Below are 26209 nucleotides of genomic sequence, written 5' to 3'. Positions count from 1 at the left end.
GTAATACATAGGTGAGGATGCTTCCGTATCTTCCAGCATGCCTTGCAGAAGAAAACACCCTCTCTTTCTCTGGCAGATACACAGTGACACTGGACTAGGCTACAGCGGACACACAGTGACACTGGACTAAGCTACAGCACTGTGTAGAGTGTACAGGTCCTTAGGAGTGAGCACATCTGATGATCAGATTTACCTTCTTAAACTTAGTGGTAGGGATTCTGAGTGTCGGTCACCCAAAAGACATCCTGAGGTGCAGGAGAGTAACCTGGTGTCTTAAAATGGAAGATATCTGTGCGTAACTTCTCTTCAGTGCCCTATAAACTCATTAGCTGAGAGTGTTCTTAGGAGTTTCCCATTCCTCAGGTCATGGTTATATTGGGACTCAACCTTATACCTGATTCTGTTTATATCCCTTTAATGTGGTCTGAAAATAAAATTAAAAAATAAAATAAACAAAAAGAAAAGGTGACTAACATTGTTACTTTGTGATGGAGGCTCAAAACAAGACTGATAGGAACGTTCCACAGCTTTTCCACCACAAGGAAGTGAAACACCAAAATAATGGTTATAGAAAGGTTTTCTCCTATTAAAAAGGTACTAAAATATATCAAAGATGCCTGTAATCTGAGTAAATTACCATGAAGAGGTCTCTGCAGACTTTATTATTTCATGTATTAAGGAGTGTACTGTTTGGTGCCATATCTATCAGTGAATGTGCAACAGTGGTCTGTGATCATGCTAATATAAATTTTCTAAACCACAGACACACAGGAGACTGTGTTAGCTATGTGATCTTAAATAAAATTTCCAATATCTCTGTGCAAACAAATTGTCTATCTAAAAGATCCCACAAACCAAACCCCAAACCTGTTTTTCATAATTCCAACCGAAACAAAATACTTTTGGGTAAGAAGAGGCAAGATTTGATTTCCTTTTATGTTTTAGTTTTAGTGAAGATGCTTACACATGATAACCAAATTAGTTGCTTCATATAACATGAACATCCAAACCACAGCAAAAGGTGAACTTTACTCTTTCAGACTTTTCAGTGTTGCTGAGCTGAGGACAAACACAGCGAAATTCAGCTTTGAGAGTAACTGCTTCAGGAGGACATAAGCCACCGAAAATGGGAGGCTTAGGGGGAAGCTCCATTACAACCAGGTAACTAACTCAAACCTAGGTGATGATACACTGTGTGGTGATCCATAAAACTCTACAGGTGAGCGGTGTATAGTGTGACATGCACCAGTTCTTCTACCAAGGATATGCAGCGTAACTACATCCAGGAGTAAGAACTACTCATGAGGAAAGCTTCTCAGGATATTGGCCTCCAATGAAAGAGAAATCCATGCAATATTGGTCCAGGGAGCCTTTTATTCAAAAGCGAGAGGATAGCTATGGGGCCACGGGAGAAACTCTTTCTTCCATTAGTGCCTTGCTGGCCATGTCGTTGGATAGTCAGAATGCACTGGCTTTGTTTTCTTAAAAAAGATCTTTCATTCAGGCATTGCCAAAAGTTACCCAGGATGATTTTTAGAGCTAGAAGAGATTAGCCACGTGCAAGTGCTAACACATTCTTCACCTGGCTTTCTGGGTGTGTCACCAAGTGGTGATAGGGTATCTCCATTTACGTATATTAACCTTATAGTTAATAAACACTTTTTCTAAAACAGTGCAGATAGCAGTCCCTTAAGAGCAGTCCTTCCGAGAAGCGGACCATGAGCAGTTCTGAGTATCCCCGTGTCCTCAGAGGATAGTCAGACTGGTGTAGCTCAACAGAAAGGTATCGTAGGCTAGAGGAATCCCGAACCAGATTATTATTCACATCTCTCTCGATTTTTAAAGTAATTTAAAATTGCTGGCACCTGTGAAAATGGTGGTGCAGTCAAATATCAACACCTGTGTACATTTGGAACTTGCAAGTTGAATCGTCTTTCTAAAATGAGGGGAAATGAGCATCTTATGATTTGTGAGCATGGTGCTTTCAAATACAGAAATCATTCCAATTCTTTTGATGTGTCAGAAGCATTACTGCACATACAAAGTTTTAAACCAAGACTGGCTTGTGTTGCTGAGCTCAAAAATCTGAACAAAATCCTAAGGGCAAAGATTATAGAGAACTTTTCTCAAGTTAAAGCCTTTCATGCACAAGACATTTCAACTAGAAGATAATTTTAGGAAAAAAACATCAACAAAACCCCTTAAGCTGCAAATGATGGAACATGAATGTCTAGGACCAAAACTTTTGTGGTTCAGTTAGAAACAGCAGAAGCTAGAACTTGTTACTTGGAGCAGAAATGTGAGCTCTGTTTCATATTCTGCTTTCTGGATAGTCACAGGAGAATGCAACATGTTTCTAAAAATAAGCAGGCTTTTTATGATGACTGTTTACAGAGATAGTCACATTGCAGCTGGTACTCCAGCCATGAACAGGGACCAAAGTTCTGCTGGCATTTTTAGTTCTCCTTCCCATTTCATGACAGTCACATTCCTACATGAACCTGTTGTGTGCAGGTTGCTGCTGTTCTCATCGCAATTGAACAGCCATAATGGCAGCACTGTGGTATGGTGAACTATGCAGTCAAGACTTACAGCTGCCTCCATATATGTGCTAAAGGACTTAGAAGGCAGAGATGAGAGTGTTCAAGCCATTTACCTCTGTGGAGTCATAAGATGAAGTAATCGTAGAGAGGCTGGTAGAAGAAACCTGCAGAACATAAGGGGTTCTTCCAGTCACTTCTGGACGAAGGACTAGACAACACCTAAAATGGGCAGAAAGGGGTAAGAACGAGCCATGTGAACAGTCTGATGCCAAGAGAAGGATGTGGCTTGCACGGTGAGGCAGCCCTGGTAGGGGCTGGGGCCAAAGGGTCGGACTCTGTGGGCTGCAGAAGCCACTGTGCTGGCGGAGCAGGGAATGCTCTGAGAGGGTTAGGGAGTGTTAGATACTAGCTTTGTGGACATCATAGCTGTGTCTGGGTCATTCACTGTTTGTTCCCTTATGTATTTAGTCTTTATGCCGAGATATATTTCCGTGTCTCATTGTTTCTTGCAGCAAAGAAAGTTTTCGTCCCTCCCAGTCGTTCTCCTAGCTTTCACATCCCACTGCTGGTTACTGGCGCTTTGGATACACAGCCATTTCCCGCACTAAATCCATGCAAGGATTCAGGTTTAAAAAAACCGGTCTATTTCAGTCACTTAGTAGAGACAAAGAATTTCCTCTGTGTTTTTTTTACTGATACTGCTGGTGAATGGAGAGACTTGCTGACTGCAGAAGGTAGTGAAATTATCCCATTTCTTATGGAAGGAACTGAATCAGAGGAGAATTTCCTGCTCCGTGAGAAGATGCCAGACATCCTCCCTGACACGGCCTTCAGCAGCCCTTAATAGTATCACAGTTGCAGTGGAACTGGTTTCTCCAGTCAGCTTGGGATGGCTGCACTGCTGCGGTGCTGGTGGGGTGCTGGTGGACGTGCCCTTGCAGAGGAAAGGCCAGCAATGTCCTGGGATGCAGCAGCAGGAGGAGTGTTGCCAGCGGGTGGAGGGAGGTGATTCTTCCTCTCTCCTGAGCACTGGTGAGACAGATCTACTGTATTGGGTCCACTTCTGGGCTGCCCAGTACAAGAAGAGACATGGACATACTGAAATGAGTCCAGCAAAGGGTTACAAAGGTGATTGAAGGACTGGAGCATCTCTGGTATGGGGAGAGGCTGAGAGGAACAGTTCAGCCTGGAGAGTAAAAGAGTCAGGGGGATCTTACCAATGTATCAATAACTATCTGGTAGGTCGAGTCATGAAGATGGAACCAGGCTCTTCTCAGTGGTGCACTGTGACAGAACTGGAGGCAATGGTTTCAAACTGGAAGCAGGAAATTCCATTTAAATGTAAGAAAAAACTTTTTTGCTGTGAGGGTGACTGAGCAACCTTTTGCATTTAGCTTGCTTTTAGCTCTCCTCCATCCTGTCGTGGACTGGACAAAGCAGCAACTGGACCAACTGCTCTGCTGGCTACAGAGAAGCGTGTGTTTGCTCTAGCCATGATCAACGCAAAGATGTTCGACAGGCGGTCGCTGCCATTTGACGTGGTGTAGCTATATGAGGCCTGTGCTGAAGCCTTGGAGATAAGCAACCCACGTGTTTATTTTTGTCCTACTGAGGCTTGACCAGATCGTTTGTGTCCACCAATAATGAGTTCCAAAGCAATTACTTAGGACTTGTAGGGATTGTGAGAACCCAGGATGCTGTGCGTCCCATCCTCACTCTGCACGTTTGTTGCTTGTCACATGATCAGCTTTGTCCTCTTTATACTGTAATCTTTTTGTGTGTGTGTCCCCATAATACATGTGTGATTGTTGGGTTTTTCTGTCTCACCACTTTTCCCGAAGATCCCCTTGAATTTTGTTTCTTGTACCAAGTAAACTGTTTCTTCAAGAGCTGTTTTGTATTGTACGTTAGTGAAACAGAAATTTGTAGTAGATAAAGCAAGGAGATTAAGAGACATCAAGGACAACATTTTTCAAATACCGTGAACGATTTTGCCATGGTTCCCATTGAAGATGATAAGCTTTGGATAGTGAACACACGGAAATTATACTCGTGTTGACTGATGTGAAAAGAAATTTTCAAGTTATTTATTGGGTATTGTAAGAGTTTAAGTGGCCTTTTTATTTATATATCTATTTTATCTATATAATGAAGTTGTATTTTTTGATAATAAACACAAAGTCTTTCATATGTGGTTCTCTTATGTATTTTAACCATGTTGTAAATGCTCAGAAAATATACCAGGCTTTTATCCTTATTTTTATAATTTCATTTCAGAACAGTAATAGCCTGCTTAGCAGAGTTTATTTTCACCAGCAATGCTTAAGACCCAGTTAAGAACTTGAAGCACTGTGTGGTCAACTTTGTTAAGGCTTTTCTGTTTCTGCTTCTGATACTGTTTGGAGTGCCATGTTTTCTGCAGCTCCTCCAAGGTTCATGCTTCATAGCACCTCAGATGTGTAACCCATGAAAGAAAAGAGAACAGCCTTTTTTATTTTGGTGAAGGTGGGTTAAATTCTCTTAGACTGGTGCATGAGGGGATGGAGCAGCCCTGAGGTAGGAAGGCGGAGGGAAATGCTTGAAGGGAGAGGGATGGAGGAGTGGGGAGGTGGCAGGGCACGAGAAGGTGTGAGACCTTGCCCTTGCCACTGGCAGTGAGCTGCCCCTTTTTCTCAGCGGTATGAGGAAACTGCCCCTCTGGATGACACAGCTTTCCTTGTGTGCAGCGTTTCCCGTGTGGCTAACAGGGTCTGTCTCACCTGGGCAGCAGGTGCAAACCCACTGGGGTGCCCAGCTGGAAAGCCACAGCTGCGGGCTGCTGCTGCCCGTCAGCTGTGTGGCTTTTTGACCAATTGCTGTTCCCAGTGTCATCCCAGTATAGAAAACTGTGGAAGGAGACAGGGTCTGAATGTAATGCCAAAGGATGCTATCAGCATGCTGGTTCTTACCCAGCCTGTCCTACTGATTGTTAAAGTCTGTGGCACAGACATGCTATCATGCTGTTGCTTGATTTCAGCTACTTTCTAAGACTCAACTTAAAGCTCCGAGCTACTTTTTAAAAAAATTTATTTGAAAACTCATAAAGCAGCTGGTAAGAGGTCAGGCAGTGTCAGGGCAGGCAGGGCCCTGGCAGCAGGCAGGACTAGCTGCAGCTTGCCAGCTGCTGGACACATCTGCAAGGACAAGGCAGCTCTAAGCCCCCAAAATCGCAAGCCAGGAAAAATGTTGAGCTTTGCATTCAAGCAGCCTGTAGGCTGAAGCAGGGAGAGATGACCCTCAGGGCTTCCCTTCGCTGGGAATAGGGACCTGGCTGTCACCTCTCTCTGCCAGACCAAGGTGCTGTGGCGATGTCAGGAGTTGGGGCAGCCATGCCCCAGTGCTGGGGCTTGGACAGCTGCAGCACAAGCCCGGTTTTGGAGGTGTGAGAGCTAGATTTTGGCTTAGGCATCCAGGAATGCACATGAGGTGATGCAGGTGGAGCGCCATGGTGGGGCTTATTACAGGCATCTATACTGCATTTATATTGGAAGTGGAAAGCTCTCCCATTAGTAGAAATTTTTCACCAAGTTATCTCAGATGCAGTTATGCACCTGTGTTAGACAGACTGGCCCCTGATCGACCAGTAATTATTAAAACACAAGACTGTAAGGGTTATCCAGAGATTTCCCTCTCTGTTCCTCTTGACAGAGGCAGGACAGGTATAAACTAGGCCTTTGCTCAGAGATAATGGTGTCTCCTGCTTTTAATAACCTTCAGCACCAGGAATTCCCCCAAAGCGGTTCCGGTGTGTAGCCATCCAAAGCCAGAAGATTTTTTTTTCTATATGTAGCTTTTAAAAAAAATATTTAAAAAATCAGTGTCTGCTTTTCCTTCACACACCTGGAAGTCACTGTGCATTGCACAGAGCTGCCCTCCTCTCCCTTTGCCCACAGTTGGAGCCTTCCTGGGAGCAGAGCCTTGCTCCAGGCAGGAGCACGGGGAGGGGAGCGTGGCTTCTGGCCTCTGCCCTTCTCTTCCGTGATCTGCAGAGCCAAGGCAAAGCAGGAAAAGCCGTGACAGAGTTGCCACTGACATTGTGCCTCTTCGTTTCTAATGGGATTCATGGTGTTGCACTGTAGCTTAAGTTCTGAGCTTTGCCTTCTTCATTCCTCTTCCTTGGGTTATAAATACCGCAATGACGGTCACCTCAGATGTACCTGGGGAAGATAACAGATGCTATATACTGCAGCAGAAAAACATCACGTGGGTCCAAGCCTGCTATTATTATAGTGTTGAATGGTTTTGTTCATCGTTTTTATTACAGTATTTTTAAAGGACTAACTGAGGTTGAGTTCATCTCTCCAAAGGTTTGTGCACCGCGATCTAGGTCAAAACCTGTGACACCTCTTCATGGCCAATAATATTACTTGTGGTCTGTGCACCAGTGCTCATTGTGGCAGTGCGCAGGTGATCCAGTGGATTTCCCCTGTGTGGCAGTGGTAGATGACTCGTTCAGAGCAATGACTATCAAGATTTCTCCATTTTGATGTTTTCCATCTTGTTGTTGCTACTTAGGGTGCAGGACAAGGAGAGACTGGCTGAGATTTTCCAGTGTCAGGTCATCGTCATAGTTGTGGTGGCTGGGAGATTCTTGCTGTCTTACATACCACCGCTGGGCAGTGGGGGCTGGAAAATACTTCAAAGAGATTAAAAGATGGCACATTTTTTTCATTTAGGATTTCCTGACCTTTTCCGGTTTGTCATGCTGTCTTCATTCCACTGCAGTGTTTGCATAACCTCGTTCAGAACAAAAAGAAACAAGAAGAGGCTCTGTTGCTGTTTATTGTTTTACAAATGAGAATGTCACCATTTTTTCAGTGAAAGAGTGAATGGGCCATAATATACTTTGTTTCACCTCTAGGAATGGATAGACTTTTTTCTTGAAATAAAGTTGCATACATAATAAAGTTGCATAATGTTTGAAACAAAAGAAATTCAAAGGAATTTATCTTTCTGGAAACTGTTTGTTGGTTTTCTTTTTTTTTTTGTTTGTTAGTTTATTTTCTGAAAACTTGCATTTAGAATTAGTTTGAATTGTCTTCCATGAGGTTTTTTATTCCTGTTTCCTTATATTGTGACGTGTTAGTAGTGACAACCAGCATTTCATCAATAAACTTCTGTTGTTTCATGGGACACAAACAGGAGACACATCAGCCTTGAAAATAAGGAGTCACTCAGTCGGTACCACTTAGCTGTTACCTACAGAGATTAAAAAGTAAAATAATGAAATGGTTATCTCATTTCATTAGCTTATGCCCTATCATTAATAGTAGTACAGAATATGTAGTATAAAAATTTTAATTTTTCAAGCCACGAACTAGTAAAGATGAGATGAAGAATCTGTTTTCCCCTAAATGAACTACCATATTATTACATGTGGATTATATCAGTGAATTATTTATATATTATTTCAGGACTTGAAAGTACCTGTAGCTACCTACATGCCCTGAAACAGCATATACTTCCAAAAAGGAAAGAGAAGATAATATAGAAAATATAATTAAAATTCTAAAAGAACATGGTCCAGCCCCAACCCTTTCAGATATTCCATTAATGAATATTTTAAAATACTCTGTTTTCAGTACTATTTTAATCAATTTTAAAATGTAAATACTTTTCGAAATTTCCCCTAAAGTAGTAGTATCAGCTGTGACGAGCTTTATCTAACTTGTCCAAAACACTTCGGATATGAAACTTGTGAACACAAGAAATGTATTTGTTTTGAATGGGGGTGGTAGTGGTGGTGGTGGTTGTATTCCCCACCCCCCCACCCCCCCCCCGCCCCAACTATTCATCGCTGTAGAAAGATTTTGGGGTCACTTCATAACTAGAAGGAAGGAGGAACTTGCCTGTGTCTGCCTGAGCAGTTTTCTTGCAGAAGCTGGAGGAAAGCATCCAGCCAAAGTGGTTGCTTCTGAGCTGTGCATGAGGCCAGCATAGTTAAGCTGGCTGGGGGCAGTGGGTAGATTAATTTGAAGTGTTCCTATGAAGTACCCAAGCCAACTCTGCTTAGAAATGCAAGGGTAGACATGGAAGTGACGTATCTGCTGTTGAACTCAGTGATGCCAAGGAACACCACAAGGCACTGGTATGTCGAGGCACTGGTGTGTCGTTGACTGGCCTAGGCTGGGAACTGTTCCCTGAAGGCACTTTGCCTGTGGCCACCCTGATGGTAGCCTGTGGTTGTGTAATTCATGAGCAGAGGCTGTTGTATGTGGCAGTGGGAACCACAACGGGAACGACACTTGTATTGATGGGATAAATTTTTTCACCATTTTTAATTTGAGCTGCTTTTGTGAAGCAAAAATTTAAATAATGGTAGTTATTGTAGAATGGTAAAATTAACTCCATCTTAGGGGGAGGGCTCACATATTCTTCAGCTCAATTCTTGTTTGGTGACTTCTTCTCTGGTTCAGTTTTTGCATATTTTTAGAAGTACAGAACCAAAGAGATCTATAAACAAGGAACAAAATAGCTGTAAACATAAAAGTAAATACAATGTTGTCAGCTCAACATTGTTTATCTACAGCTGAATCCTCATTAACTTCTTGTATTTGATACACTTTATACGATGTCTAGTCATAATATGTGCAAGAGTGCTCCCCCTTGATTAATCGTTTCTTTGCATGGGACCAAAGTCATTGCTTCCCTTATCAGTTTCATTAAAGCATTTTGGCCAATATCATACTTTTTGTGCCTAACAGGCCAGAAGGAGAATGACTGTGTTTGTACAAAATGCATTTAACTTTTTAAAAAATATAAATTGGTTCCTTGTTCTTTATGATCAGAGCTAATCTCCGTGCCTTCTTAGGTATTGACCAGATCCAATAGCAGAGGATGCTTGCAGGTGGGATCATCACTGAGACAGATCTTCAGCGTATGTACGAGTAGTAGATACATTGCACCTCTCTTGTGTGCGCCTTCCCATCCAGCAGGCTGCAGAAGGGAATAGGCTCTGTTAGGATTTTGCACTGTGCGTGGTACAACCAGACTGACAGAGATTTCTTGCTGAATTTTGAGAAGAAAGGTATTTCTGACCTGAATTGTAGGAGGAACTACCAATACCAAAAGAGTTTTACCCTTGAAAACTATTTTTATTTTTTATAGTCTAATCATGACCTCTGACATAAAGATGTAAATGTTTAGACCAGTTTTAGTATCCATTCTTAGTGTGCCTAATACATGATCTGTAAAATCTTGCAGAATACCTCAAGTGCACATTTATCTCAAAATAATTTGTTAGTAAGACAGCGGTATGTATTGCAACAGTTGTGATCAGCTGACAAACTGCTTTGATGTAGTGTTGCAGCATGACTGTTTCATTGCCCTGACATCAGCTTGTCCATGGCATAAACTTTTCTGTGTCATATAGTGCAGCCACTTTGTCATGGTTGCAAAGGGAAAGTCCTGTCCAAAAATGGACATTTTATACTTTCTGCCGGGTTGTGTGAAATTTGGACTCTGGTGTTCAGAAGTGACTCTGAATCCCTATATGCACATCAATAAGCTGCACGGTCAGGGAGTGGTGGCTGCAGAGGACTGTGGGGACTACCACACTGCAGGAGATGCTCGTCTCTGCCTTGCCTTCTGTCCTCCCCAAGAAATAGCTCTGTGCATGGGGCAGGGCTAGCCCAGGTTTTCTTTTTCCTCTCGGCTCCCAGTTTAACCGGGAGGCAGCACGGTCCACGGCAGGGTGAGTGTGGTAGTGTGGTGTTCCTACTTGTTGCACCATTCTGTCACAGGGAGGGCAGGACACAGCGGTGCAATGAGCAGGTCCTGCACACTCATTAAACCATCGTTTGACCAGTGAGCGTCATCTGAAGCTGCTCGCAAAGGCAGTGCTAGGTGCCCATGGTGCTGACACCTATTTCCCAGGCATGCCTCCTGCCACCATCTCTGTTACATTAAGGGAATTCCCTGACTTCTAAGGAGAATTCAGCAAGGAGGATGGACATACAGACCTTTCCAGCTCCTTGCTCTCATTTTCCCTGGCTTAAGTTTCTGTTTACTCCTCCGGTGACAGTTTATAGGCCAGTGTAACTGAGGTCAGTATTGGGCTCTCTGTGTCTTTTTCATCATCTGCAGACTGGAGATACTATTTTTTGGTAGGTCTGCATGAGTAATTCATGGTGTGGCCCCTTATTAAACAGATGTTGCCTCTCTGTTGGCAGATAGTCTGTACATGGATTGCATTCTTTTCAAATCTATTTGTTGCTCCAAATTATTCACCAAATACTTTCTGTAAATAATTTTATTGGCTTATAGTGCATTCACAACATGAATTTGAAGCTTGCCTTATAGGAGTATTTGTCATTGCTGGTTAAAACTTGTTATTTCAGCAACTGTTCCTCCCAGCAAACTGGTCTCATAGAAGCCTTCCCAGAAAGTGATAAAAGGATGGCACAAATGTGCTAAGTGTGAATGTTTAGGGGGTATTCTTCTTCCTTTACTACTGATGCAGCTCTAATACTAGTCTGCCTCACTGGGTGTTGTGAAGATTGGAAAGGTGTGTTCTGAATGTGAAATGCTGCTTAAGTAGACAGTGATACCCCAGCCCTGACTGCTCTTCCCTACCTCTCCTTTCAATAGCAGGTGATGCATGGTAGTGTATGGTCCAGCTACTGCTGGGTGCAGGGCAGGAGGCGAGCAAAAGTGTTACTCCTCTGTGCTCATGGCCCTGAACCAAGCAAGGATCCATGAGGCTAAGTCTGTGCTAATAAAGAAAATGCGTGAGGGCCCAGACAGCAAGTAGCTTGGCATGGTTTTCTTCTCATCCGTATGGCTGAACTACTTTCCTTCCCAAAAGGTGTCTGTGCTGACTTACAGACACCATTTGTGAGCTGTTCTATCCTCCAGACCATTCCTAGGAGGCTGAACCTGTGCCATGGAGTGTACAGGCAATATGGGTACGGAGGTGTCCCTGTCTTTGGGTCCAGGGTAGTTTCCGGCATCTCAGGAACGTGTTTAAAAACCTGCGGGTTGCTCAAAAGCATTGCTTGAAGCACTATGTGGTTATCTGTTTACTTGAAGATCGATCCATTTAGGATATGCTCAGCTTCTCAGTGCCCCTTCCCTGGGAGCTAGGGGAAAGGAGGTGCTGGTGGTGTCCCTGGAAAGGTGCTGGGAGGGGAATGCAGCTCCCTGTCATACCGTCTGGGAAATGCAATAGGGAAACTGGGAATCTGGCTGGTGGCTTATGTTTACGGGGTAGGAGCCTATTAGGGCAGACTAATTCTTTTGCATGCTCCCATCAAATCAGGTTGCATCACTGCGGGTAAGGAGAACATTTCATACAGGTAGAGCCCTAAATACGTTTTCCCTCCTTAATGTCTAAGTGCAGTGCTGTCCTGTTATGGCTACACAAACTTCTTGGGGATGTTGTAACAGTGCGTTGGTCTTCAGAACTTATTTCAAGTTGAACTGATAAGTTAGATCCTTGGGATGTGTAGAAAACACAAACCTCTAGCATACAGTGGGGAGTCGATTTTTCTGAAGGTATATATATATATATATATATATATATATATTTATCCCCTGTTGTGTTGTTTCAACAATAAAAGGACAAAAACCTAAAAAATTCTTGGTGAGGAGCCCCCTGCATGCAGCCCTTGTGCAGTCTTGCCCAGGAGACAATCTGCTGGGAATTTTTTTTTAGGTAAGAATGGCTGAAGCTTCAGGTATAGAGACCAGATGGTGAGAGAAGTGGGGGTCTCTTAAACCTCATTTATATATTTATCCTTTTATGATTGCACCTACCACTGTCCAGGATTTCTTTTAGCACTGAAGAGAAATAAATAGATGAAAGGGCCAGGAAAACAGAATCATTGGTGTTAACTGAGGGGTGTGGACCCTGACTGGCCACACTTGCTCACTCCAATTAAGTAACGTAAAGCAGAAAGTTTCCTAGCAGTGGGAAAACGCAGGGTCAGTTTGAAAAGGACCAGATTATCAGTTCTGCTCTTGTTTTAACTACTCAAATATTGATGCTGATCAATACTGTGTGGAGTTTGTAAAGCAGTTAAGTTTTGTATTTAGCTTCAAATCAAATATGTTGGTGGAAGTGACAAGTGTAAATCTGATGTAGGCTTGCTCGATGCCTAAAAATGACCTTTACAGTAGCTTGTTTTCCCTTGATATTTGGTCAGAGTTAGTGGGGAAAAAAGGGGGAAAATAAAAAGTTTCCTCAGCCTTTACTTAAGATTTTCATAGGTAAGGGTGTGCAAAAAAATAAGTATAGTAAAACTGTCACCTTGAAAAAAAATGTTAAAGTGTCACAATCAGTCCTCTATTACAGTTGCTTGTTAGGTGGGTTTGGTTTCAAAAGCACAGATGATGGTGGTTTGGAGAAGTTGCATTAAAAATCTTGCTTGGGTTACAGAGCAGACATGCTCTTCTGCGTGCCCTTTCTCAGATGGTAAGTGCAGTTACTAACATGTTGCTGGAGAGGTGGAGCTCAGGGTTTTCTTCTTCTACAGCCTTTTTTTGCAGTAGATGAATCAGCCATTGTACTGAAATGCCAGCCTGGACCATGGGAAGAGGAGGAGATGCGTAGGTGCTGTGAGACCAGTATAGCCATACAAAAATACCCTCCTCCTGCTGCAACTGGTGGGAGATGGGGTTGATTGTGCCAGCACTGAAATTGTAACAGCAAGGGATCTCATCGCTGTAACCTGTATCTGGAGAGGGGCAGACGGGAACTGAAGGGCCCTTTGTCCTCTTCTCATCAGGCTAAACTTGGTTCTTACTTAAATCATTGCCCTTCCCACCTGTAGCTGTCATGAAGGAGTTGAGTTTGCAGAAGGTGGCAGTGATGGGGAGAGCGCTCAGTGGTGGGAGAGTGGGGTCTCTTGGCCTGTACAAAGCAGCAAATGGCCAAAGATGTTTTGATTTTGGTTTGGTTTTCCTCACACTGGGGTGTTGCTGTGGATATGAAGCCTGGGGTGGGTGTAGGGTGATGGGGAAGCTGAAGGTGTCCATGAGGTGTCCTGAGCTGATCAACAGATCCTTGCCACTGAGAGAGAGGATGTCCCCCTTTGGCCCTCTCTCCTGGTATTCCACTGCTGCCTCGGAAGGCAGAGGTGGAGAGGGAAAAGGTGCACCCAAGTAAAATCTGAGTAGTGGGCTACGTTAGACAGTTTGGAATGAGGGCAGCACATGTCTGTTCTTAGGCAAAGGAGAGGTTTTAAGTCCTGTGGCTTCTTACACAATGTCATTTTGTTTTGAGCAGACAGACTGGGACCTCCTCTTGATATACTGCTGGATTCGCTGAACTGCACAGCGTTCAGTGTGCAATGGAGGATGCCAAAGCAGCATGCAAGCACCATCACAGGATATACGGTAAGCGATCCCCTGTACTGCTGGTAGAGGACTGAGCAGCCTCGGTAGCCTACACGGCCTCAGACTACACATGCCACACGGTGAAGCAAACAGGAGGGCCCACTCTCGTAACAAATAGTACCATTGCCCAGAAGCAGACAGGGGACAGTGAGCTTGAATGGATTGAGCTGTAAGCTTAAGAAACAAGCAGTTCATGTTTTAGAAGCAAACTATGATGGGAATTTGGGTTGGATGCCAAGGGCTTGCAGTGGATATAGATTTTTTTTCCTGTTGTTTTCATGTAAGGATCTTAGCACTCTCTGCAGCTGATAAAACTGTAGAGCGGAGCAGGTCGATATTACACTGTGCAAGTGAAGGGAGATGCACGGTGATGTCAGGGCCATTCAGATCCTTTGACTTGTACTTCCAGCCTGAGGATTGCTTTAGCAGGAATGGCTTTTCCAAACTGCACCTCTAAACCTTCCCAGACTGGCAGCAGGTACAGGGGAAAGAGAATTTCATGGTGTCTCTTCCTCTGATAAATACTGTACTTCATACCATCCCTGGGAGCCCAGCCACAGCCTTAAATATCAAGAAGTCCTTTGTTTTATTCCCCCCTACCTCAGTGGTGAATTTTCCTTAAAGTCAAGTGATTTTCCGGTTTTACCCAGCTGTTTTATAGGGGAGGCTCTGATCCTGTCCAAGCTTCAGACACGTTACCTTCTGCCTACTGGGCAAACCAGAATGGCTAAACTAAACTGGGTACTGTGGTTTAGTGAGCGAGCAGAACAGCCATGAGCACTAATCTGCCACTCATTTTTATTAGGCATTGTTTTAACAGGTATTTTATGGCAGTGAAACTCAGTCCCAAAATGGAAGTTAGTGCAGAATGAGCACCAAAAGCTGCGGGCTATTGAATCGAATTCATTGTTTTCCCTCTTCAACAAAAAACAAATAGCAATTGTTTTTGTTAGGATTTTCTGTGGAAAACTTTGAAATTTACAGAAAAAAATCTAGTTTTACATAAAAACATGGGATGCAGAAAATTCCTACCTACCTTCATTATTAATGTATGCTGAAAGAGTTACAGAATTCCTTCCATTAGGTATTTCTGGTACACATGCCCTTTCATCCCATGGGCTTCTGAATGACAGTGATGCAGCCCAGTTGCAGAGTTTTTTTATTTTTATTTTTATGAAAGTGCTTGTGGTCTAGGACACCAAGAAGTACTTGCTTTGGCCAGAACCTGCTGCAGCCAGGCTCTGTCTGTAGTTAGGTCCATGTTTTTTGTGTGAAAATAGAGATGCAGTAAATGGCGTTTCTACAGGTGATGATATTTTTCAAACAGTTGCAATACTTCATAGTCAGAAATCATGAATAGTTTTCACTTTTCATGCAGTGGATGAAGCTTCCAAGCCCCAGTTTGTTTTTAAGCCTTGATCTCATGTATGTCATAATAATAAAATCGATGGCAAACAGCGTGGATAGTGCTCTACTCAAACCATCTGCACTTCACGTTAACTTTTGATGCTGTGGCATTGCAGGGTCTCTGTGCACAGGAAAGCAGACTCTCCCTCGCTTGTTCGTTCCAGCACATGGCAACAGACATGGAGGGACGTTTATGATACAGCAATTTTTATAATGACGTAATCATGTACTGTCAGTATCTTCCTCATATAAAGTAAAATGCCTAACTTGTGCAGACCAATCCCACAAATCTTTAGCTGTTCATGCCGACCATGGCCAAATGATGCATAATTAAAGCTGTTGGTTCAAGTCTGCCCTAAAAGCTAGGCTGTGTTTCACTTCTGTTCCACGTATAGACTTAAGATGGTGTCCTTTGGCCTTACTGACAACTTCTTGCAAATGTGAAGGGAATGGTAAAGGGCGTTAGCTTTTCACGCATTTGAAGAAGAAGGGAATCAAAGGCTCAAATGCTGTCCACGATGTGATAACAATGCATTTGCTTTTAAGTCATAGAAGCATTGAGTTACTGCTTTAACTGACTTGACTCTATCTTCTTCCCAAGGTCTTTTACTCAGAGGTTGAAGATAACAAAGCAGTTAAACAGCTCTCACATGATGTTCCCCTGAGTTTGGATATGCTTAACACGGTGAGTATTTCTTTTCATCAACAGTCAGAAGCGCTGGAGCAGAGCATTCAAGTGGGAGCTTGCAACTGTCTACTTGTTGCTGATTTGCAAATTATGGTGAGGATCCAAGTCCCAGATCTGTTCTGGGTCTTGGGCAAAGGGAAATCACAATGTTTTTCTGTAATTCAGTCAGTGTGATACACTTTTGTTCCTCATTGTCTGATTAATTTATCATGTAAAACTATTGCGACTTGCTTGCATCTTCCTAATACTGTCCTTTGGCATCTACTAAAATAGAAATTTTGATTTTGAATATGCATTTTCTGTGCACTTCCACACATGGAAGGGGAATTACGTGACTATGCACAGAGATGCAGTATCAGTGTATGTGTATTGTAGTGTCTGACACAGGTAAGTTTGCGAGTTAAAGGAAACACAGAGTTTCCAGTGTATTTTTGTCTCTGTGTGAGACTGTGGCCTCCTGAAATACAGAACTTAATGTTTAATAGTGCTGCTTTAGTTGTACACTAGTGCAACTTGTCCAAGTTCATCCCCTGGAAGACTTCCTCAACTTCTGGGTTTTTTTGTTCTTGAAAGCACTACTTTTCCTCCTCACCTCCTATCTCACCCCTTTCCTTTAGTTCTGTTTCTCCTTTTATCTCTCCTTTGCTTTCTTACTTTGCTTTATTTCACTCTCCCTTTCTCTTTCCTCCTTCCCTTTTGCTGTCCAATTTCCCCATCCTTTTCCACTTGTGAATGAACACTACCCCATCCTCTTCTGCACAGCTGAGAAATTAGTGCCATGATGGAAGAATTCCTCTGTGCTTCTGGGTAGTTTTAATAACTGTCTGCTTTTAAAGGGTTTTCTCAAAACATGCTGATGCTTCCCTACTGCAGAGAAGCTGTCTTTGAGTTCTGCAAGGCAGGAACAGAGATTTTGCAGCCTCCGCTTGGACAGAAAGTGCAGGAGCGTTGAAGGTTGGGTGCTGTGAGGGGATCAGTTTCATAGCACACCCTGCAAAGGGCTGTCTGTCCACGAGACAGGAACATTACTAGCACAGGAATCCAAGGCTTATGTGTGTGCACAGGGGGACATTGCAGTCTTTCCAGTCTTTCTTTGGTGATCCTTCTTCACAGTTCAGTTTTTCCCACCTTGCTCTTCTACTCATCTTCATTCTCCTTTGTTGCCTCACCCCTCTTCCTTCAGCCTCCCCATGTGATGGTCAACAAACTGAGTTCACTGATATTTCCTGATCCCCTCTGGGCAGTGCTCAGAAACCTTCCCCAGGAGAAGTGTGAGGGGGATACTCAGAGTTCCTGCAGTTTTCTGTGACTCTGGTTGTCAGTTCTGATTCTTGCAGGTTTGTGGTATCACAGAGAATGAAAGAATATTGTTGCCATGATATATTATTTCCTTATTTATCCATTATTTTCTCCCTTTGATCTTTACCTTCGTATTCCTTGTTTTGTTGTGTTTTGTTTGGTTTGGTTTTTTTTTTTTAAAAAAACCCACACCATTCTTGCTAGTAGTGCCCACAAAGAACAAACATTGGATTTTAGGGCATTGGATTTTATCTTTATCCTGACAGCAGTAATTCTGACTCACTGGGAGAACAGTACTGGCACAAATGAGTGATAACCACATAGACTACTATATGCTGCAGTATTGGCCTTGTTTTAATTCACTGACCCATTATTTATGTGTTTTTGCCATCACTTTTTAGTGTGTTATTTCGTTAACAAGTCCTGTTTCACTTTTTCCCAGGGTCAACTTGAAGGACAAGCAATTTTTGTAAGTATTGCTTCACATGAAATTTGGTCACAGCTGTGATTTCAAATGAATGAAATCGAATGTGCCTGACCTGGTCTTTCCACAGATTCACACACAGAAGTTGATCTCAAATGTTGATTCTAATTAGCACGTATAGAGGATCTTTTGTAGTCAAAATGTGGCAAATAGCAGCTAAAGCTCAAAATCTGGAGGCGAAGAAGGTGGACACATGTAGGTGCAGCAGCTCTCTTTTTAGCAGTGGATAAGCTTTTCTCTCAGTCATCAAAACTATAGATGTCTTGTTTTGCTGGGGTAAATTTGTCTAAAAAAATGAGCTGCTGTATCCAGGCAGTGAGGACTAAAGAGGGACAGGGGCAGCTGGGCAGTCAGACACACAGTGGCAGGGAAGAACAAAGCCTGCCAGCTGAAGAGGGGATGAAGAGGAAAAACCTAAGTCAGTCCAGTGAGAGCCGAGGAGGAGGAGGAGGAACGATGGAAGAGGCCAGCCACGCACTGCCCAGGAGGAAGGAGTGGGAGACTAACAACTAGCATAAAACAGGTTTGAAAAAAACTCCCAGCTCTCGTAATGGCTTTGCAGATGGTAAATTATTCAGAGTAATTATTTCCAGTCCTGCACTCAGTCCAGTCTGCTTCCTGTCGTCAGCAAAGGATGGGGTTTGTTGTGAGGGGGGAGCAAGGAGGAGGTGCTGGGGTTCGGGTAGGGTAAGCACAGCGATTTCTGTGTTTAACGGAAGTTCCCAACATCATCAGCCTCTTGAAAACCTTGGTTTCTTTCATTCTGAGTGCTGTTTTAGGAATGGAGAAATCCCACAAAGTTGGTGGATCTCATGCAGAAGTTTGGTTGGACTGTAGGAGGCTGATGCCCAGATGAGACCTCAGGATGTGCTTGAACCAGGACTATCTGGTTCAGTCCCAGCTGAGCTGAGTCTGGATTATGGCATTTCAGAGTTGAGGTTCCATGCTGGGCCTTTTTTTTTTTTGCTTGGTAAAAATAACACTTCTGAGGGGTACTTGGGGAGAAGTACGACTGACTGCAATTAATCAGCTCCCAGCTGTCATTAATCCTCAGGAAGTGGTGTTTTCTCTGAAATGCTTTCTGTTATATTCATACCAAACTCAACAGAAAACTGCAATAGTTTTGTGGTTAAGTCTGCATAGGTCATGTTTCTGTCACTAAGCCTCCTCTCCTGGTGCCAGGTACAACGCTGCTGCGTTCTCCGGGGACTGTGCGAGACTGTCATAGCAAGAGCAGAACTGCGTTGCCTGTTTCTGCATGTGCATGTGCCTGTGCATTTGCAAAGGGGATACGGTACCATAGCTGTATTATATCATCTTATAATAGAGAACATGTGAGAGCGGCCAGGAGAAGTGCAGGTGCCGTACAATTTAATAAGGCATTTGTTCTACTGGGCATAATGTTCAGGAAGTCGTGCGCAAATAATAAAAGAAAAACAGCAAGAAAAATTAGTAGACTTTAAAGGTGGGAAGTTTTGGGTCAGGGATACAGCCATGGAGAGCAATAGCGTTCCCTATCAAATCACCAAACACACCAGTACAAAACGAGGAGCGAGCAGCTGACACCAGTAGTGCAGGGAAGGAGCTGTCAGGGGATCAAGTGCCACTAAACCCAGCTCGGTTTCTGCAGCTGTGCTGTAATCCAGGGTCTGGTGTTTTTTTGGATTAAAACACAAACAAAACAGAAAACAGATACTCTTTGGAAAATATTTTGTAATCCTCGTTTCTTTGAGGTGGCTTACTGCACAGCCTTACAGTTTCAACACACGTGGAGGGAGGGCAATCTGTGTGGCAGGGCAGGGGGGGATATGCAGTTTCTGGGTACATCTGGCTCCTCTGCCACAGAGAAGGCATTGTGTTGCTTCACCCTGTTCAAGAATGTGGGGTTGTGATGAAAATACCAAATGTCACTTTGCAAGGTTTCAGCAAGAGTGTTGTGCAAGACAGAAAAGGGAGGTTGGTGCCTGGTAAAGCCCCACCAGCAATGTGATGTCTGATTTGGGGTGTCACGCTTCAAAATGTAGAGCCAATCTGAGTCGAGAGAAAGACTAAAAAAGTGATGGAGGCCTAACTCTTCCACATACTACCTAAATTCTTTATCTTTGAGTCCACAGTGTCTCTTCTGGGATGAATAAAACTTGGGTTTAAAGACCCTTCTTCAAAATGGAAGCAAAAAAAAAAAAAAAAAAAAAAAAAAAGATTAAATAGGTACTCCCAGGCTCCCGGACAGGGGCGTACAAGGAAATGTGTTTGTTCTCCAGAATCTCATTTGAAAGTGTTCTGTTGTGAGCTGGGTATTCCTGAGATTGCACGAGTCAGGGCAGCTTGGTGATGTCCTAAATCTTTACATCTTCACTAATGCCTTGATCCTAGAAGATCAGAAAATATTTGATATCAAAGATACCCATTGTATGTCCAACAGCTGTGTTCACGGAGAGGACATTGCCAGGAGAAGGAGGCAGGTAGCCAAGCAAGGGAGCACTTTGCTGAGGTTTTGGGGGTACCCGTGTTGAACTTAAATAACTAAGTAGATGTTAGGACTTTGAGCTTGGTTCTTGCAGTCAATGAGATTCATTCTGTTTAGTTTACTCTAGACTTGATTCTGGAGGTAGTAATATGAGGCATGTGCATCAATATCACACTCTCTGCAGAGGCCAGGTTCCTGAATAGTGTGAAAGCAATAGAACACATTATGAAGAACTTTTTTCTCGTAAGAATAAATGTAATTAAGGGGGATGCAGGCAGGAAGAAATGCACACAGCTGAAATACAGATGGACAGTAAGTGTGGCATGGAGGATGGAATGGCAGGAGCAGAGTCATTAGTATTGTCACGGGGAGGAGGTGCTGGGTTTTCAGAACTGGCTTTTCAGATCACATTTTGAAAGATCTCAGTCACTTCAGCTACAAGACTGAAAGACTCAGATAAATCTTTCAGTGTGCGTGTCCTTGCTGTCTCTGTCTGGGCAGTTACTTTTCCAGCGTTGTTATTGTCTCTCTCAGATGAATTCAGATCATTCAAGCAGATCAAGGGTGAATGATGGAAAAACAGGGTAATCATCAGGTGGTGCATGTTAATAGGAAATGATGGAGCTCCAAAACCACAGCTAGAGAATTGACAGATGGCAGGGTGTTGCCAAAAATGTTGTAGTAATAACATAAGTTCCCTGAAGAATAGAGGGGGAGACTTTGTCCAAAATACTGTCGTAAGGAAATTTAGCAGTTAATAAAATTTAAGGATAGTTTACTGTTTTTCTGCAACTGGAAATGCAAATTTAAAGTCTGCTCCAGTGTGAAGAGAAAGGTGATCTCTGCGTTTTCACATGCACTGTGAATAATGTTTTTAATATCAGAGAATGAAAAATAGAAGACAAATCCATGTAAAACATTTTTTTGTAAGTGCCTTTTTTCACACCAAAATGGTCTGTATTGTAGAACCTGGTGTTTCTGTTTACTTGTATATGCTGTCAAAATTCATAAATCTGGATTTACATCTCTCTACAGATGGACTGCAGGTAAAGAATACTGAATTTCTATACACACACGCACATGCTCCATTAAAGACTGGATATAAATGTCTGAAGCAGATTCATGCTATGTGCAGTAGCCCGTGTTAGAATGTAATTTTTTGGTGACATTTGCTAATTTCTTGGACATTGGAGCAGGCTCCTCTAAACAGTATTCAGCAGCACAAGCTCTTCTTGTGTAGGTTAGCATCGTCACCCTTACAGTAGTTGCCTGTGGGTTAATCTTTCTGTATTTATGGCTGAAGGACAAATACGGGAAATGCTGGGTTCAGGTCAGGGCTAATAGCTGGGCTAGGAAAGTTGTGAGAGGTGATGGGAATGGTCTCCACTCTGTGAGAAATTAAAGATCATCAGTTCACACTGCATCAGCTTGCTTCGTTCTCAGGAGCTTCTGTGGTCTCTGGATTTAAAAGAAAAACAAAAGCAAAGAAACAAACAACAACAATAACAACAACAACAAAACAAAACAACAACAAAAAAAAAGCAAATGCACCAGACTGATATGGAGTGCCAGCAAGTGGCTCAAGGGAGGGAATAGTATGTGACTTTGACTTCACCAGGAAAAAAGCCGGACAGCGAATGCAAACAATCTGCAACCTTGTGAGTTATGCTGAGAAATAGGTCCAGGTCATCCCTGCGGATTCCCCCGGGGTGAAGCTGCAGCTTGAGAGGAAACACATGGTGCTGTTTGTGTTTGTTGCTTCTGCGCTGGGCTGGGCTGGGGACAGTCCTCCTAGGAGGTTACATGGAAAATGCCGTGTAAGATTCCCAAATCCCAGCTCACAGCAATGTTCTTAGTTACATGGAAGAGCTTTCACAATGTTCTTGTCTTGTCTCCTCTTGACTCTGGTAGGAAGTTGTTATCGGTGATCTGAAGCCAGGCGTTCCACACCGTGTTAGTGTTGGAGCATATGGCTGGGCAGGGAAAGGACGACCCAGCATGCCCAGAGATGTGACAACCTTATCCCAAGGTAACACCCAGTATATGTCTTTCTGTGGCAAAACTGACAGGGCACACACCTGTAACACAGCACATCGCTTGCGCCTACATCTCTGTCACGTGCAGTATGGTAATATTTCACCGTTATTTTTCCACAAGTATGGGATTTTAGAGGGGCATCAGCTGAGGGGAGAAGCTTATGAGTTTGGTTCCCAAGTCTGTGGGTGCTAGGTTATTGTGTGTATTAGCTCGTCTACTTCTGTAATGCTGTTCCTTTGCGTTTCTTCTGGCTTAGATAAGTGCATGCCCCCTGCACCACCCTATCAGCCCCAGGTCGTGGTAGTTTCTGATTCAGAAGTTGCTTTGTCCTGGAAGCCCGGAGTGAGTGAAGGAAGTTCTCCCATCCAGTACTACACAGTGGAGTTTATCAGGCAAGTTTGCAGTGGAGTCTGTGCACTAGTTTATTTTTGGGTTTGGGTTTTTTTTTACTTAAACTGTACTATTAAACTGCATATGGATTCTTCTCATGGTTTGTTTATTTACTGTGTATAGTACACTTAATTTTTCTCTCAATGTGTGTTGAATTGTCATAAAAATTTAAAGACAAAACCAGAAATAACCTGATTTATAAAATTATCAATAGGTTGTACCTTCTGATTGAAGAAAATAAGGTCTCATTTGATCTGTTCCCTCTGATAAAGGCCTGGGTGAATGAAGTTTGAAGTTTCTCCTGTCATCAGATGCTGTTGAGAAAAGCGTGTGTGGCAGAGTATTTCCCTTGAGCAGGAGTACCCTGGTCTGATATAGGAAATAATCTGAGAACTGCAAATCCAGTATGCTGGGCAGTTTTACCTGACGAAAGACTTTTGGGTCTTGAGCTTGCAGGACTCAGACTTGCTTTGTTATCCTAATGCTAATCAAGTTTACAGGAAATTCTGGCCTTTCAGTTTAGATTTTTCTAGGGTAGATGGGGTGTTGGTGGGGCTTTTTTTTCTTTTCTTATGTTGGACTCTCTGAAATTTGCAGTAATAAAACTGAACTGTGAAAAATTGCCCATCAGGTTGCTTTTATAAAAAGCGTATGAAGGGTCAGGAGGAGGTGATTATATCTGCATGCACAAACAAGTATTCATACCTGACTGTTCGTATGCTTGTATAAGCTAGTATGTGCTTAGAAATCTATTTATTTTCATTTGCTTGTGCCTGTATTTACCATTACAGTGAATGCAAAATTCAACCTTTGGAAGTTTAATCCTTTGGGTTGACACTTGATGACAGGTCTTAGTTCAGGTTCCTGGATAAGAAGAGAGAATTGCTTCTTTCACTACTCCGAACTGTAAAGGTCAAAAAATCATTCTTCAGAAAAACACATTGATTTTTTTAAAAGGAACTGTTGTTGAAACAGACAGAAGGAACAATTGGTTTTCGGTGCTCAAAGTGTGATTTCAATGTAAAAGATACTGATGTAGAAAAGAATCTCAGTTACATGGAAGAAAAGAATCCCCTGGCTGAAAGCCTCCTTGTGAATTCACCTTGCACTTTGAATCAGCATGTCTCATACTTGGTGGGAAGCCATCCAGCGTTCATTGCACTGGGAGGCAGGACATGAGGGCTGAAGATACGTTATGGCCATCATGTAAACTCAACTGTAGCATTACCATGAAACTTTCCTATTTTTTGAACACAATCATTATCTGAGCCTTTCCCTCTTCTCCCCGTCTCTTCTTGCTCATTTGCTTGGTCAGTGGGGAAGGGATTTTCTGGCAAAAACACTACTGTCACCTTTGTCCTTTTGCTGGAAAGTGGAGCCTGCAGGTTTATGTACAACCCCTCATAGCATGAGGGGCTTGCTAATGGAAAAGGTGGGTACCATTGTCTCCATCTGATGCATTGAAAATGCACCCTTGAATGTTTTTGTTCAGCCAGGGAGTGGAAAGCTGCCTTCACTGTTTAAGTCAAAAGATGTGATTAATTGAAATTTCAGTGTTTCATGGGTTTTAGACTTTGGGAAAGAACTTGCTAACAGCACAATGTTTTGATTACATTGTTTAGTTTGCAGTTTAAAGCTAAACTGAAAGGTTTTTTGTTAATTTTGGGATTATAGTCTCTTAGACTTGGAATTTTGATTATATGTTTGCAGAAAGTTCAATGAGCCATGAGCCCTAATGGCAGTTAGAGGTAAAGATTTAAGTTTAAGCTTCATTGTCTTTGCTGCATATAGTTTTAACTACTGTAAAACGTATTGACATGAGTTAAAGCTGTTACATTAAACCAATGTAAAACCGGAACAAAACAGTGCAAGTAAAATTTAGAATGTCAAAGAAATACAATATTATCCCGTGCTTTTGCAACATTAATTACTTTCTTATTCAAATGTGTAATTTCTCTTGGGTGCAGCACAAATGTCTAAACACTATGACATTGTTTAAATAATTTCCATCCCCTTAGAGCTAACTTCTTGACTTTAACCCTAGAAAACCCATGGTAAGGACTGAGATTAGGAAAAACCACTCTTTGCATTTGCTCAACTGTGATACGGAGGTTTAAAACCTCATGAAAATTCAATACATTAATTGTTTGCCTGTACTATAATCGGAATCAGAGCTAACCTTCACTCTGCTTCTGCTCGGGGTCTAAATTTGGGCCTAACTTAGGCACTTGCTTGGGTTTCCCTTGGGACCTTTTGGTTCACTATAGGCAGTGGAAGGATGCAGGCCCTTTCAGATATAGGATGAGCTGGGCTAACTCAGACTGAGATCTGCTGTTGACTATAAGGAGATGCTTAGGAAACCATAATCCCAACTTGTCTAAATGCTAAAAATCAGGAGGGCAAATGTAGGTCTCACTGTTCACTGCACAGTTCATAGGGAATGTGTACAAGAACGTGTTACATCCAGAACAGCTGATGGTGTGTGTGTAAGCTTGCAGGATCAGTGTAAATAGTCTGTTGGTTTATGCTGGGAAATACTTTATGACAAACAACATTCTTATGAAAGCCTCCAAAGTGAGACCCTGGACTTAAACATACTAGTTTGGGTGTTTTTCCTAAAGGTACTATGAAAAATCAGTTCTCAAAAATGTCTTGGATATTTTCACCCAAATACTCCAAATACTCAAATCCTTAATCTGTTGGATGCCTACCCAATCTTCTAAACTTGGAAACTAACCTATCCAAATTTTTGTAGTCAGCTAGCATCTACAGATGTGTTCCAGCAGTGTGTGCCCTAAAAAGATGAGGTCACTTCCTCTTCATCTCCTAGATACATAGATGAAGTCAACAACTTTCAATATTAATACTGACATAAAGGGAAAGTTTTTCAGTGTTTTGGTAGTAGCGCGAAACTTCAACTACAATGAACTGGGCAGGTTCTGCTGATAAAACTGGGGAGAAATATCAGTATGCAGATGTTAGGGTGGAACAGGTTCAGCATAGTGTTGTGGCCAGGTTTCTTGATTAGTTTGAAGCCTTGCCCCCCAAAAAGATGTATCCCTAAATACGTTCTGTGTTGAATTATTTGTCCCTGGCACTACACTGAACTAGGCAATCGTATTTGCTTTTGTTTGTAAAAAACCTGAAACAACAGATCTGACTGGGGAGACACCCTCTGATGTCCAGCAAAAACACTTTTAATACTGTTTTCCTGATTAATGCATGAAACAGGTTTATCTGCCTCAACATTTTCCTCACTGTTTGTGAGCATTAAATCCTTGAAAAGGTAATTAATGAAGGAAGAGGAGTGGAAGATGTATAAATTAAAGAGGAAGTGTGCTTAACAATGTTAGACAGCATCAGGGGAATATTTAGCAAAAGAATGAGATTAGAAAATTATCTACTTTTCATTTTCTTAGAGTTGACCTGGCATGTTGATTGATATAGTTCATAGAAATAATCACACAAAATGTCACAATAATGCTAATAATAATAATAATTACTAAAAATAATATCCT

The 26209-nt window shown here is 42.5% G+C and overlaps 1 protein-coding gene across 2 annotated transcripts in view; it reads left to right on the top strand.

Moving 5' to 3' along the window:
* EGFLAM (EGF like, fibronectin type III and laminin G domains) overlaps positions 1 to 26209 on the top strand; it is a 78554-nt gene that overhangs the window by 4907 nt on the left and 47438 nt on the right. For both annotated transcript variants that reach the window (XM_056325167.1, XM_056325168.1), the window contains exons 2-6: positions 13810 to 13919; positions 15928 to 16011; positions 17756 to 17782; positions 22176 to 22293; positions 22558 to 22693. In XM_056325167.1, coding sequence (XP_056181142.1) covers positions 13810 to 13919; positions 15928 to 16011; positions 17756 to 17782; positions 22176 to 22293; positions 22558 to 22693 — 475 coding nt within the window. The remainder of the gene's footprint in view (positions 1 to 13809; positions 13920 to 15927; positions 16012 to 17755; positions 17783 to 22175; positions 22294 to 22557; positions 22694 to 26209) is intronic.

The sequence above is a fragment of the Falco biarmicus genome, chromosome Z (genome assembly GCF_023638135.1).
Source record: "Falco biarmicus isolate bFalBia1 chromosome Z, bFalBia1.pri, whole genome shotgun sequence".
Lineage (NCBI taxonomy): Eukaryota > Metazoa > Chordata > Aves > Falconiformes > Falconidae > Falco > Falco biarmicus.
Note: the sequence above shows the minus strand (reverse complement) of the source record. Positions and strands in the feature narration are given on the sequence as shown.